At 35.1% G+C, this 15,630-nt stretch overlaps 1 protein-coding gene across 1 annotated transcript; it reads right to left on the bottom strand.

Moving 5' to 3' along the window:
• Positions 1–918: 918 nt before the first annotated feature.
• On the bottom strand, positions 919–15,466 carry LOC106163396 (protein C-mannosyl-transferase DPY19L1). The gene is made up of 21 exons (XM_013540963.2): positions 15,227–15,466; positions 14,813–14,837; positions 13,154–13,241; positions 12,729–12,866; positions 11,777–11,897; positions 11,134–11,227; positions 10,880–10,937; positions 10,395–10,486; positions 9,621–9,693; positions 9,246–9,350; positions 8,829–8,915; positions 8,225–8,281; positions 7,841–7,921; positions 7,482–7,583; positions 7,124–7,195; positions 6,469–6,618; positions 4,544–4,663; positions 4,022–4,196; positions 3,514–3,613; positions 3,025–3,150; positions 919–2,633 (listed from the first exon to the last, which is right to left on the bottom strand). The coding sequence occupies exons 1-21, from the start codon at positions 15,414–15,416 to the stop codon at positions 2,477–2,479; spliced, it is 2,211 nt and encodes a 736-aa protein (XP_013396417.2). The 5' UTR covers positions 15,417–15,466; the 3' UTR covers positions 919–2,476.
• Between the last annotated feature and the right edge of the window lie 164 nt (positions 15,467–15,630).

Here is a 15,630-nt window from a genome sequence, read left to right as displayed (position 1 = left end):
ACGCCTAGCCTCAACTTTGGTCCATTTTATACAAGAGCGACGTCTACTTTCTCTCTCTGACGAACCTGTACTAATCCAAAAATTCTGTGGAAATGTATAACATTACCCACTGGAGTTCAATAAACAAGTTACATTCGGAAATGATAGGTTGTTAGGAAAGCTTCCCGAGTTTGATGCGATTAATTCCAACTACTCGCATGCTCGTCACCGCATTGTAATACCCTATATCAACTCCGATGTTAAAACAAAACACTAAATAACTAAAATGTCATAACATTTTATTGCAATAGTCAGAAAATATAACTTTATATTAAACAATAAACGTAAGCTTGGCTTTTCATTAATATTTCCCTTTCCTCAATAAATAAATGAATGAAGTATGTTAATTGTAATAGTTCTAGCGTTAGTAACCGCGGTACTGTACCGTATGTCATACTAGGACACAGGTGGACAGAAAAAACTGGAATGCAATACATCACACACAGTAAATAATAATAATAATAATAATAATAATAATAATAATAATAATAATAAACAAAATGACAGTAATAATAAAAAAGGATACTTATAAAACAAATTTTAAAAAACGATTGCTGAAAATAATAATTCTGATGATAATAATACTGATAACACACAAATAAATAAATAAATGAATGAATAAATAAATAAATAAATAAATAAATAAATAAATAAACAGAGGACATAGATATCAGCCCAGTTTGACCATCCTTCCTGTATGTCCTTACAATGTAACTGTCCACAGTTGTCCTACTTTGGCCCAACACCCAGCACCAAAAATGTATAAAGTCAAACCCTTAACCTCTTTGTAAATAAAAAAAAAAAAAATGCAGTGTGTACACGAATGTGTGTGTGTGTGTGTGTAAGTGTGTGCACAGCAACAACATTTTAACTATTGACCTTGTTCAACAAAACTATTATGCTGCCATTTTTACCACTGAATTGTAAGCAAACTGTGTAAGCAAACATCCGAACAATTTCTCAACATTATATCAATACTGCAGAGACAAAGTCCTCTCACTTTAAATTCAAATGTGCAACTTCTGTGAACATTTGTCACAACAGCAACATTTAATATGAAATAGAAACATTGAACATTTTGCAAAATGCTAAGTAAGATATCCAATATAATTGAAAAAACACCTAAAATACTAGTCACTTTCTCACAATATTATCAAAAAATTTAATTGGTTTTGCCTGCACAAATGACGATTCAGGTATAAAATAATTGTACAAATGTGATAAAACTGTGCTAAACTTTATAATACAAATAATTCGAGCTACAGTACTTATCATTCATTGTGATTCTGGATTGAAGATGCAGTTTTCATTGCCTCTAAGTTACACGTTTGCCCTTCTACCTGACTTTGTCTTTTAGATTGAAAACCTTTATCATGAATATCAGCGATAAAATAGATCCATCTGAGGGACCATTTAATGGATTTTGACACAAAGAAATACAATCAATAACTTGCATGGCATTCTCATAAATTTTCTAACACGAACTGGCCATGTGCTCAGAAATATCCCGTAAGTAAACGTTTTTGAGATCACCCTGCTTTAAGCTAAATGAACAATTAACTTTCCAAGCATTCCTTGTATCTGGCTACTGAAAAGTGCATTTTTACCTTAGGATAACATTTTGATTATTTAAGAAGGATGTAACATGCCTTCACAATCAAAGCACAGTATATCTAGCGAGGGAAAAATAAAACATATGTAGTTCTAAATCCAGCTGTTTACAACTTCTACCTAACATCAATAATAGAACAAAACATGAAGCCATTTCTGTGGAAGTAGACAATAAAATAATCAGGCAGAAAAAAGCTAAATAAAATGTTTGCTGACCCCAATCAAACAATACAGTCAAGTAATACTGTCAAGACTTGCACATATTTCTTTCCATAATTCACAGCATTTGATTAACAATGACCTGAGGTCTCTTATTTGATTCAACATTTTGATTGATTCAGTACCACTGACGTCATTTTGTAGGGAAAAAAAAGAAAACAGATGGCCAGATTAAAAATTATGCAGACCATGAAATAAATGGTAATTACTAAAAAAAATGTACAAAATAAATAATTTTCTCCAAAGCAATGCCTCGCTTGTCATACTTAAAAGAGTTGAGTCAAAAATTTTGGAAATTAAGTTGGCCTCCTGGTTGGAAAAAACACCTGAGTGCCTGAAGTGACAAATTCTGACAAAGTCAAATAATCGAGTGGGTGAGATATTTGAAGTAATTACCATACCTGCCACACCACACACACTGCTTCCCTGAATCTTTCCAATTTGATAACAATATAAAATATCATTCTGGTAAAAATCACCATTACAAAACAACCGTCCATTTTTGTACCTCCAAACTTCTGCCCATCTCTGATGTACACATAACATCAAAACTCCTGACACAGTTGTGACCAAAAATCTGCTTCTTGAGCACACAAAACCCCTCACATTATTTAATAATCTTCAGTACTTCATACACATCATTCTTGAAGACCCTCTTGAAGTGAGGACCTGGGTTTCTCCTGAGTGTTGTACAGGTCGGCTCGGGGGCGTTCTTGTTCTCTGGGTCCTCCACGTCCCATATCTCAGGCATGGCACAGCCTGGCCTGTTAAATAAGCAGAATGGAAGGTATCAGAATCTCATTCTCCTTTATCAGGGACCACATGCTACATATATCAATAATAACAAGGCTTTCTAACACCTCACATCTCATAAGTACAACCATTAATTCTAAGCCCAGGGCTGAGACTGCCATTTAGTGAAAAGAGTGAAAATATGGTGCTGGGTTCAGGGGGCTCTCTAGGTCCTCAGAGGGGTCCAGGGCCAGAGCTATGGACGGGACCTTCCCCCCTCCCTCCCCCATATGTGCATGTGCATGCTTACAAACTCATGTGTATGCATTAAAAAATTACAATACTCACAAACACACACTATCTCTCAGCTCTCTCTCTCTCTCTCACACACACACACACACACACACTACATAGTGGCCTTACTTCTGTCTCCTGATGCACCAGGAATCCTCCAAGATGGCGTAGTCCACCTGAAGATCCATGAGATTCTGCTTCACCTCCTCCACAGGTTTCCTACTGTACATGCTGTACACCTTCTTGGTACGGGCCCTGGGATTTAGAAAATAAAAAGGATCAGTTTGTTTAACCCCATTCTTAGATCACTTTCTACTATCCACACATGCACATATAACTATTTATAATACCCTCTGGCCCAAATTTAAAAAAAAAAAAAAAATACAAAGAGTACACTTTCTTGGTGCTGATAAGGTATTTCTGAAGATATTTCTTCCAGGGTGTCACCATGTGGCCACTGCCAATATCATATAAAATTTTAGAAATAAGGCAGTCTTTATATATCATTCCTGGGTGTCACCATGTGGAGAGTGCCAAATTGAAATAGACAATTTTAGAAATGAGGCAGTTTTGCATGTGGCCAATATAAAATTTTAGAAATAAATCAGTCTTCCGTACCTCAGCCCAGCATCTTCATAGTGTGGATGGTTCACTATGGGTCTTCCCGTACACAGCTTCACGGTGGCCATGGTAGGCATAGGACCAGCAAACACAGCAGCTAAAATCACAGCAATATTACAGTATTATAACACTTGAAAGAAATGCTTTGCACAGTTTAAGAATTGTGTGATCGTAGTGGCAAGGACAGGAATTGCCCTGTGCAATATATTACAGTTCTCAATGTATTATAACACTTGGAAGAAATGACTTGCACAGTCTAAGGTCCTCGATAACAATCAGGTTAACACTGTATTCAGTGAAAATATTTCAACCTACTGGGTTCAACAAAAATTTATGAAATACTTAATCAAGCATATTAAAAAAAATATTTCAAATAGAGATGGAAAGTAAAATAGTCTTTTGTATGGACCACCCTGTAGGCCTATATCACAGTAGGCCTTGCATTCATTCTGTGGGGGGAAATAGCTTATTGTTTCAGTAAGGTATGGTTTAATAGAAGTCCTACTTTGAGGTGTGTGTGCCTTAATCCACTCCACCATCTCTTCCTGCGGCCAGTTGCTGAACTCTCCCATGATTCCCCACTGGTGCTTCAAGTTCCCGAACCCAGCGATACTCATCACTGCCATCACGCCCACCAGTACACTGATGTGGGTCTTCTTGGGGCACGCCCAGCCAAAGAACTGAAATACAGCATATGTTACACGTTAGTAGTGGAATGCTGAGAAAAGTCTTGCTCGCTCTCTCTCCAGTTATCCTTTTTTCCCTTTCTTTCTCCCAATTTCTCCCTCTCTCTATCAATTGTTTACTTTTCCCCTTCCTCTCTCCTAACTTTCCTAACACTCCCCCTCTCAACTGCAATATCTCTTTCTCATGTATGTATGTGTGTGTGTGTGTGTGCACATGCATGCATGTCCTACCTGTCTAGAAGCCAGCAGAGAAAGTAGTGTGTGTCTGTGCTACATGCATATGTGTGTGTGTGTGTGTGTGCGCGCGCGCGTAGGTGTGTGTGTGTCACTTCCTATCCTACCTGTCTAGAAGCCAGTAGTGAAGCCAGCAGACACAAGTGTGGTGTCCAGAACAGTTTCAACCTCATGATGATCACCGCCATTGCTGTGTATGCCAGCAGCTGGAACATGTTGTATAGCACCTACAAGGAAGTAAAATATACACTATACAGACTATGAATTCTATGTTAAATATTTCTTTTATAATTTCTTTGCAAAAACTGTGAAAAACAATGGACGCAAATTTTTCCAAACTGATTCCAAATACTGCTGTAAGAACAAAAATGATTGTGTCAAACTTAGTTTATGGTATCTTGCATCAGATATGCTGAGCAAACACATCTATCACATTTCTTTAATAAAAGGACCTCATTAGCATAAGTGAACAGTCCTAGTTGTCACACCGAGGAGTGTGTGGGTCAGTTAGGTGTATGCTGCAGATGAGTGCAGAGGAGTGCAGAGGTGCAGTGGCATTATTTGTGTATTTACCCAGTAGAGGCATAAGGGTTTATGCCAATTTTGCACATAATGTACTAGTATATTACCAGTATTTCTCTGTTTATATTATATAGATTTTTTAATTAATAAACAGGTTGCTAATTGTATTTTCATAAACTCAGATGTTATGTGAGAAGTAAGTGGTGATACCAGCTAGATAATTAAGTGACAATTGTATTTTCTTTGTTTTAGTTACACGGCTGTTTCAAGCTGAGACTATTTTAAAAAATGCTCAAGCAAAGGAATATGCCCGTTGTCTTTTGCCTCGTTTTTCTGTGGCCCTGGCGAGCTACTGGCGAGCTACAAAGTGTAACATTTGCTGAAGAGAAAGCCGCGCCCTAGTGAAACTCGCCATTGTGAAACCTCTGCTAGATTGAAATAAGTGTCTCAAGACCCCCGTGATGAGGGAAGACATTATTACTGAGAGGGCCTAAACGCTCAAATTGTCCAGGGCCTTCTATAGGGGCAAATTAACCAAACTTTACCATGACATAGACATTTTAATGGTGGATTTTAGCAACTACCAACTAGTGATGAAGAAAAGGGAAGCTGTTAGCGAGATATTCAGTAGACTTTCCCAGACTCACTAAGATTATGTTGACATCCTCTATCATCTAGATCCAACCAAGGCAGAAGAAGGTAATGAAGTTTTTAGCTGCGTACAAAGCAATAAACAGGAATTCTATCGTCGATGCAGAGAATGGAAGGAAACAAGAAGCCACCAAAGACAACAAGAGACAGCCACTTTAAAGGATGACGCTAAAGAAGAAGCCTCCAGCAACGCCAGTACCTCCTCTCCTCGCCAGTCAACAGCCTCAAGTAAGGCCCGTGAAAAACTTATGGAATCAAGAGTGAAGGCTCAAGTAGCAAAGCTGAAATTACAACAACTGTCAAATGAAAAAGATGAGAAACTGAAGCTGTTAATTGATGAGCAGGAATATGAGCGCATAAGAGACGTAACAGTGAAAGAGAAGCTAAGCTGTTAGAAGTAAAAAATGAAGTTGATCGCACTGAATTAGAAGCTAATTTGTGGGCTGAAGAAATCGCCAAGTGGGACTATATTTTACGTGAACAATTGACAAATAAAACTGAAATAAATACTTGTTGTATTTCAGGAGTAGTTACTGATTCTTTAACATCTGTTGCTAATCCTGTATATGTTACCTCCCCAATGACATCACTTGGTTTCAGTGTTCCCCACTCTTCTGTGCTACTTTATTTTGCACTAATAGTAACTACATACAGTTAATATTAGACTTTCACATTAACACTGGCCAGAAACTAAATATCAGAAAACAATCAGACCCTGGCCAGTAAAATAATTCTCCAAATTGACTCAATCCCTGACCACTGCCTTTTCCTTGACTGACTGGACTCTGATAAGACACTGTTAGCAGGACATGCCAGTAGACCATAAAGTTTACAGAACAGCCTGGGATACCATCCATACCTCAGCATGTGGCTTGGACCTGTAGGCTCGACTACTGTACACACTGTCTTCTTCTTCCTCGTCCTCCTCTTCCTCCCTGCTGTGGTTATCCCCACCGCCCACCTCAGTACCCTGGGGCTGACACCACTGCTGGTACTCATTACGCAGTATCTGTGGGTTGAAATTGTACACATCTGGTCAAGAATCAAGGTTCCCTGTCCGGGATATATGCACCAAATCAAATTTTTCTCCAGAAAAAAAAAAGCAATTTGATTTGGTGCTTCACACAAATTCTAATTGATAAAAAATTATTTTGCCATGTCTTTCTGTACATTTCAGATGGAAATATTGACACCAGGTACTTTTATTGCGAGGGGTTTTATCATTTTAACCAGGTAGAATTGGGAATTTCAAAGATATTTTAAACATATTTAAACATATTCCTATTCTAACATGTTTAAGATTCTAACCAGATCATAGCGTAAATAAACCACAAAACCAATTCAAAAGATCAGTATTATAACCTAACACTAATATTATAATGAAGTATATTAAAATTGTTATAGTTACAAAAGTAAATTGTATTTAATGTTACCATTGAGTATTTTTCTCTCTACTTACAATGACAGTTGCTCATATTAATTCTTTTACCACCCCAACTTGAGCTCATACTTACAATAACAGTTGCCCCAGCAGCGGCTATGAACACACTGGGCAGCAGAAGGGTTTGGAGTAACTTCACAGGAGTCTGAAATTGTACACATAAGCAGATCTAAATACTTGGGAACCAAAATTACTGGTTATAGCTTCAAGGATCTGAACTCTCTTTTTTCTCTCTCTCATTTACCTGTCTCTCTCTCTCTCTCTCTCTCTCTCTCTTTCACACACACAATTTGACACAAACACTTTAATAGTAGGAGAAATAAGATTTGTACAATTGCATGAGTTTTCCTGCTCTGTGTGTGTGTGTGTGTGTGCATGTGTGCCTGCATACATTCATATGTGTTTTCAAATAGGATTCAGCTATCTCTCACCTCTGCCTGCATGAAGTCAAACTCTGGAGCACAAGTGTACAACATGGTGTGGAAGTTCTTGAAGTCTGCAAATTTGCTTCTAAAAATATCTGAAATGTGAGCCTGAAAGAAAAGAGAAAATAAGTGATTAGTTCCATATCTGGTACATATCCACACTTATTTCTCCTTTGCCCTTTTTTCTTTCTCTTTTTCTACCTCCTCTCTTATTTAATCCTCTTGTACCCTTCCCCCCCCCCCCCCTCATCTCTCTGTAGCTATCTTTGCACCCTTGTTCTCTGACCTCTTACCCTCACTCCACAAATAAAACAAGTTAATACATAATATTACCAATATTTCACTTCACTTCTGCAAATACTTACATCATCTGCTATCTTAAAAAGACTAGAAAGTCCCATTTTGATTGTAATGGTGCCTACTGCCAGTACTGCCCCTTGCACTAACTGAAAGATAGAAAAAAATACATTTTCTCTACACAAATTGCACAAATTAAAAAAATATATTGGCAATTTATTTTCAGTCCAAGATAACTGAGCTCTGAGAAATAACGTGCATTATGATGTACACAGTACAGATTATATATTCCTCCTCCAATTTTCTTACATGACTTTTGGAAAATTGCAAATTAGTGAACCACAGTAAATTTGATATAGATGAACATCTAAACTGATGCAGTTGATAAACAGAATGACATGAGAATATCACTAAAGGTGTTACTTCAAGTTGTTCTGTATGAGAATACTCACCCAAATCAGTGGCCTGATCTTAATATTTTCTACTATAGGTTCTAAAAGTAATATGATCTGCAAAACAACATGAAAGACATCTTATACATATTTTTTACATTTGTCAGTGATTGCATGTACATAACACTGAAAGAAAAAACATTCTCTCCACGTCAATAAAGCCCTCTAAGACACTTCTTAGATTTTTCCCCTTTTCCAGGTTTATATATTTTGTATTTCAAATTAAATTAAATCAAAACATACAATTACAGGACTACTATTATCAAGCTACTTATAAACGAAACTTTGCCTGCACTTAGTGAATGTGTAATCGGTGACTTCAGTTGTTATGTCAGGAATTTAAATCTTTAATAACTATATTATTATAAACAGTGAAGGTGGAGAAGTCTGTGTAAGGAACTCTTCATTGTCTTTATCATCATTATCATTACTGTCATCATTAAGAAGGCATGGTGTATTTTTTTATTCAAACAGTCAAAGCAGTGATCAACTGGCACTCTTCTAGTTTCACATTTATGTTGAGATAAGATAATATTCATCATATTTTTTTTTTGTGATAATACAAATTATCATGAGCATTTTTTAAAGTTGTGAGAACACTTACGTGAACAGTGAATAGACAGGAAGCATAAAACGAAGTCAATAACATCTCATTCCCAAAGAGGAAGATGTAACTTATCACTAGAGCTACCTGGAAATGAGAATAAATTGACAATAATAACTTAAACAGCACCAACAACAATCTTATTGATCATAAATTTTTGTTTGGGGTGACAAATGTTTTTGATTGTCTCTTTTATAAAATGGTTAAAAGAGCCAATCTATTCTAAAGAGAATAAACATATATTTTTTACATATGACATATGATGTTTTAATTCTTCATCAAAGGTTCTTGGTTACTTGACCGACTCCTCAATGTAAGCTCCAAGTTAGTCAGAAAAATCAAACTACAGTGTGCCACACAATGTGAAAAGGAGGTTAAATCTGTGTAAGAGAAAATCTCAAAATCAAAATCACTTACTGTCTGTCCATATAGTACCACTTTCATCTTATGAGAACCAATAAAGCCCAGGACATATGTCCCCAGTACAGAGACAGTCTGTGTTAACAGGGCAAACTGAGCAAACTGAAAGGGAAGAAGATGATAATGTTGTTATACCATAAAGTTAAAAAGATGAGAGATCAACTAAAAATAAGGAATTTTATTTTGAAGGTATTGAACTTTCAAAGAGTCTATATCCATCATCATTGTCGACGGCAGTGTTCTCCTTATTTTTGAATGATCAGTAATCTATTAGATCAATGTTCGTGTGACCATCTAGCAAAAAAAAAAAAAAAAAAAAAAAAACTGAGATAAACCACATGGTCAATAAAAAAATCATGTGTAATTACATACCTGCCAGGGCAGCATAAAACACACTGTGGCCAGGGCTATCATTGCACTGTGTCTATAGGTAGGACGCTCTGTCCTGGAATCAGACAAACTCAATATTACCAGCACAATTCAATATGTGATAGAGCTCTACTTTCTGAGATTTAATTGCCATATAAAACTCTTCAATGCACATGTTATCAGAGCAATTCAAAGCATAACAGGCCTCTTTTTTACTGATATAAAACTGTAAAATAAAATACTTCCAAACATAATTTTTGCCTAAATCAAAATGGTACAGAACTCTACTTACTGACATATTATTTTGGCATAAAATAATTCTCAACAAATATTAGCAAAACAATCAAAGATGATACACTAATACACAATATTATTTTAATAAATAACACTTTAAAGCAAACTTAACTATGCCTATGAATGGTGGTGGTGGGAGTTGAGGGGAGTTTGCAATAACTCAGAAAATACTATTACAATCTACACAAAATTTCATAAATAAGTCCAATATTTTTTTTCAAAGTGTGAATCCTTCTTCAAGCTCAGGATAACTCTCCAAGGACTTACCTTAACACATAGGTGACTAGTAACATTTGGACCACTAGGAATGGATAGGCAAAGCTTTCCCGGAGAACTTACCTTAACACATAGGTGACTAGTAACATTTGGACCACTAGGAATGGATAGGCAAAGCTTTCCCTGAATACTTACCTTAACACATAGGTGACTAGTAACATTTGGACCACTAGGAATGGATAGGCAAAGCTTTCCCGGAGAACTTACCTTAACACATAGGTGACTAGTAACATTTGGACCACTAGGAATGGATAGGCAAAGCTTTCCCTGAGAGGAGGGGTCCACTGGACTCTGGTGCACTGAGAATATAATATAATATATGATGGTGTAGAGAACTATTTTCTTATAATTCATACATATTTTCCAATACATTGCATTCATATGCATTATTAAGTTTATATTTATGCTCCATTCAATATAAACAAAAAACACATACTAATAAACAGTGATCTATGCTGCTATAGAGGGTTTCTAGTTTTAGGTTTAGTGTTTAACATCGTCATCTTTTTGCTGTATGATGTACAGTGTGTATGTCTTTAATATAATTTGTCACCAGATGTTTCTGGTTGGTAAGCTGCTATTATAAACATTTTGTATGTGGATAAAGGAATGGACAGGATGAATTTTTTTTAGTTAAAGAGGGTAGAATTGTGGGGAAAAAGAAAAATATATCAAAATTAAGAAATATTTACCTCTCCATGGTTGTAGAAGAAGCACAGTACAGTGAGGATGCCCCCAAATATGCTGCCACTGAAGTATAATTAAAAAATATACAGATAACCAACAGGTGCTCCTTAAATGTCATGTTGAATGTGAAAGTTATAACCTAATACAAAAGAACTTCACAGAAAACATTCTGCCTAAAACCTAATTAAGTTACAATAAACAATGTCAGAATTTGTTGTTTTTTTAAATAATAATAATTTATTGAGATTAAAATTCTTACCTGAGAAAAGTTGCATAAAGAAATATCACCCCCATCATCAGTCCATTAAGAAAGAAAACTGAATCCACATAGAAATAAGAAGGCTCACCAAGACCTAAACCAGAGAAAAGAAAACCCACTTCATCTTCAGGAATTAAAGCAAAGCGAAAAGCAGAAACAAAATGAATTCTAATAAATAATCAATATCTTTGAACATAAAACAAGGCTACACTCAAGTATCATTAAAAAAACATAACATAACAAGAACCATAGATTTAAATAAAAATTAACACAATCATTATGAATTACATTAAAATAATATTTTACTTCTACTAGGCAAAATAATCCACTCTTTAGTCTTGACTTTTGACAGGAAACTTTTTTACCAGAGGAGGCCCAGTACTATTTTTTTTACAAATGCAAAATAAATAAATAAATAAATAAATAAATAAATAAATAAATAAATTAATAAATTAATTAAAAAAAAAAACTTGCACAGCAAACCCTCAGTTATTTCCCCATCAGAACTTTCCCACAGGGCTAAAGAATCTACCAACCCAAAGCAAAAACAATGTCCAATACCTGAACAATTTTTTCAATTCACCAGTTTAGCTTCAGAAATAACTTCCCAGGCTGAATCAGACCCCAATGCCCAGTTCTTTACCTTCACAACTCTCCACTGGGGCCAGACCCTGTCCTCTGTTGACTGTCCAGCACTGCTTGGTAGGTTTGTTCATGGCATACATTACACTGTCATATACTCTATATGCTGCCCCTAGAACTACCTGTAATATAACAATACACAGATATTATATATAGGATATGACACTGTTGTATACTCTATATGCTGCCCCTAGAACTACCTGTAATAATACACATATATTATATATAGGATATGACACTGTTGTATACTCTATATGCTGCCCCTAGAACTACCTGTAATAATACACAGATATTATATATAGGATATGACACTGTTGTATACTCTATATGCTGCCCCTAGAACTACCTGTAATAATACACATATATTATATATAGGATATGACACTGTTGTATACTCTATATGCTGCCCCTAGAACTACCTGTAATAATACACATATATTATATATAGGATATGACACTGTTGTATACTCTATATGCTGCCCCTAGAACTACCTGTAATAATACACAGATATTATATATAGGATATGACACTGTTGTATACTCTATATGCTGCCCCTAGAACTACCTGTAATATAGCAATACACAGATATTATATATAGGATATGACACTGTTGTATTTTCTTAACGCAGCCCCTAAAAGTACCAAACACCAAGATAACTTACATTAAATATGACAATTTCAGTTATTCTAAACCCCCACACTGTATCATAAAAAAGTATAATAAGCAAAATAGACAATACCAACCAATTTCTCATCCCTGTGCTCTGCGTATTACAATAATACGTAAATTATCCTCGTATACAATTTATATCTTTAAAATTTTCTGCCACAAGCATCACTACCACCACCACAGAAAAATGCCGTAACAGCCAGTACTTACCTCTGGGTAGAGATTGAACCTTTTCAGTGTATTAATAGTGGAAGAAAACTCTGTGTAACAGCCAGTACTTACCTCTGGGTAGAGATTGAACCTTTTCAGTGTATTTATAGTGGAAGGAAACTCTGTGATGTTGTCATTCATGATGGAGTAAACACCACTGGTGAAACTGGGAGCATCTATGATGATCTTGAAGTAGGAGTAGTACAAGCCCTGGAGAGACATAACAGGGATGGGAAAATATCAAAATGAATGTTTTGATTATCACAGTTGCTTTAAGAAATTCATTCATATAAAAATATAAGGGAACAGTACTATAAGCCAAATGTGACAATACCAAACAATTTATTATATATTATAATTAAAGCAGACCCATTATGTTCCACATAAAAAGGCAAAATTCCTCTACTCCTGAATGGTAACAGTAAATATATTTAAAATATTGTATATTAAGTCTATAATTACATTTATTATATCTATTCATATATAAGGAGACTGACCATTTCCGTCCTGAAGGCCAGCTCTCTCTCCAGCGTAGACAGGTGGGAGAAGTGGCGGTCACTCTCAAACATTTTGGAGATATGGGCTCTGTCAACATAAAGATATCATCTGTTTAATACACCTGCTATCATATGAAATTGTGTTAAAAGTTCATCATCAATAATAATAATAACAATAATAATAACAATAAAATTTATAATATTTCATTAAGAATATCTCAACCCAAAGATTGGAATATTACAACATTGTGATGAAAGGATAATTAGGTATAAATCATTTTAAATGCTTAGAAATTTCAATAAAAACAACAGCTGTTCATTTAAAAATAAAATGCTAAAACATAAAACAATACGTGTCCCTTTTTTCTTTAATTAATATGTTTGTTTGTTCATGTGTCAAATCAATGCAGAGCCTGTGGAGCAGACTGCTATCAAACTCCTGCTTTACTAAATATAATTAAGGTTCCAAGCTGCATACAGGTATGATATATGGATATTGATTCGTTTTACTCTCTGCAATTTTCTATTAATAGCAAGGCAAAAGCAATTTGTTTTCCAGGTTGATTAAGAAGTCTTGTCATTCACCTGGCATCGATATAATTACCCACATCTAGGGAAAGTATATGGCCACTTGTCAATCCATTTAATTTCAAATACTGGCTGATAAGCTAAAGTAGACAGCATATTAGTAGGAGTTTTTAATTTTTATAAATGTCCTAGTGTTCTGTGGTCTACCAATTACTATGGAAATAGGGACCAGGATTGCTTTGACTTTCCTGACACTAATTCTTTTTCTTATGATTTATTTCACCTGCTAGAAATTACATCCTGCAGAATCATATCTGACAATGCAACATATTTCAGAACAAACACCTGTGGTTTACACCTGTAATAGCTGACAAATACTTTCCAAATCAGGGCAAAATTATATCGAGTATTTCATCATAGATACTAATAAAGGAATGTTTGCATAAAAGACCTAAGTTTAAAAATTCTCAAGATAAAATCTAGGGAGTATTACAGCATCAAACCACAAGGGTCATTAAAGGTGTCCTTAGTTATAATTAACATTAGTACAATGGAAAGGAAATTGCAATTTGAAAGATAGATAATGATAATCACTTCATCTACAGCCATTCTTCATAAATTATGCATAAAGCAAATTAAGATGAGTGTACCTGAAGAAAAAGAGGTATCAAACATCTGCTTTGGAAACTACAAAACTGGTTTCTTTTATGAAGATTTGAATGTATATTCAACTATCTTCTTCTTTGGATTTATCAATGGTTTAACATAATGTCATTTTTTTCTTTTTCATACTGCATCTTTTAGATTTATATCATCTGTTGAATTCATATCAGACAGGAAAAAGGCTCAATGTGATCCCCTTTCAAAATGCAGTAAAATATTGGATAACTATTAAAAATTATCTTTTACATACTATGAACATGTGCCTCAGCATCAGCCATATATCAGTAACAGTAACATCATGTGTTATATTTTATTTGTCAAATATAACTTTTTTCTTTTCTTTTCAAAGAACTGTTGCTAAGCATTATGCAATAGCAATAACAGCAGTAATAATAATGATTGTTAAAGGAAGCAGGGCCTGTCTGCATGACATACAACAATTAATATGGCACTGCCACAGTTACTTACCCATGAAGATAAGACACCAACAGTGCTGCAAAGGAAGTGATAAAAGATAATGTTATAGAATGTCATATTTTCAACAACAAAAAGTCAAGAAAAATACTATTAATTGAAAATGAAAATTTTTTATACCTGGTTGTCTAGTCCAAGGCGTTGACCTTATATGGTTTTACCGTACGACATGAATCATTAATTTATCAAAATTTGATGGCGTGCAACTGATATTTGCACGACATCATTGCCATGAAATGTACACGAATCAGGAGGAACTGTTTATTTCGATGAAACTTAACTTTTTATTCATCAAGAAAACCAAGACAGAAATGTAACCACTAAAGAAGAATAACTGTCCATTTATCAAAACTTCTCATCTGAGGCCTATTTATTACGTGTCACTCGCCGGCCGGCCGGTCCCCTTACCTAGCCCAATCACCGAAGCAAGATATCCTTTGCTAAACTGCTTTAAATCTCCAACAACAGTTCCTTCCACGGCGTTGTCTCGTTTTTCTTTTCTTCTAGGAAATTTTTGTTTCAGTTTGGTTGACGTTCCTTTTTCGTTCGTGCGTTCATTTTGTCCTGTTTGATTTTGGTGCTTTTTCCGAGCCGCCATGTTGCTTGTTATGATAACTTCGGGAGTTTCCGTAATAAATAACTTTTTCCGTTAAAAATGTCATAGTCAATAAAAGGGTTCAATATTTTAAGTATTTAAATACTACTGCATAGGATATCTGCTGCACTATCTACATTTTATTTTATGTGTATATTTGAAAAACACACTCAAAGAGTCGTCGGATAAAATAGGTCACGACAACTTCCATATTTGG

This window comes from Lingula anatina, chromosome 5 (assembly GCF_051362555.1).
Source record: "Lingula anatina isolate TDL-2025a chromosome 5, LinAna3.0, whole genome shotgun sequence".
Lineage (NCBI taxonomy): Eukaryota > Metazoa > Brachiopoda > Lingulata > Lingulida > Lingulidae > Lingula > Lingula anatina.
The sequence above is the reverse complement of the archived record's forward strand: the minus strand, read 5'-3'. Positions and strand labels throughout refer to the sequence as shown.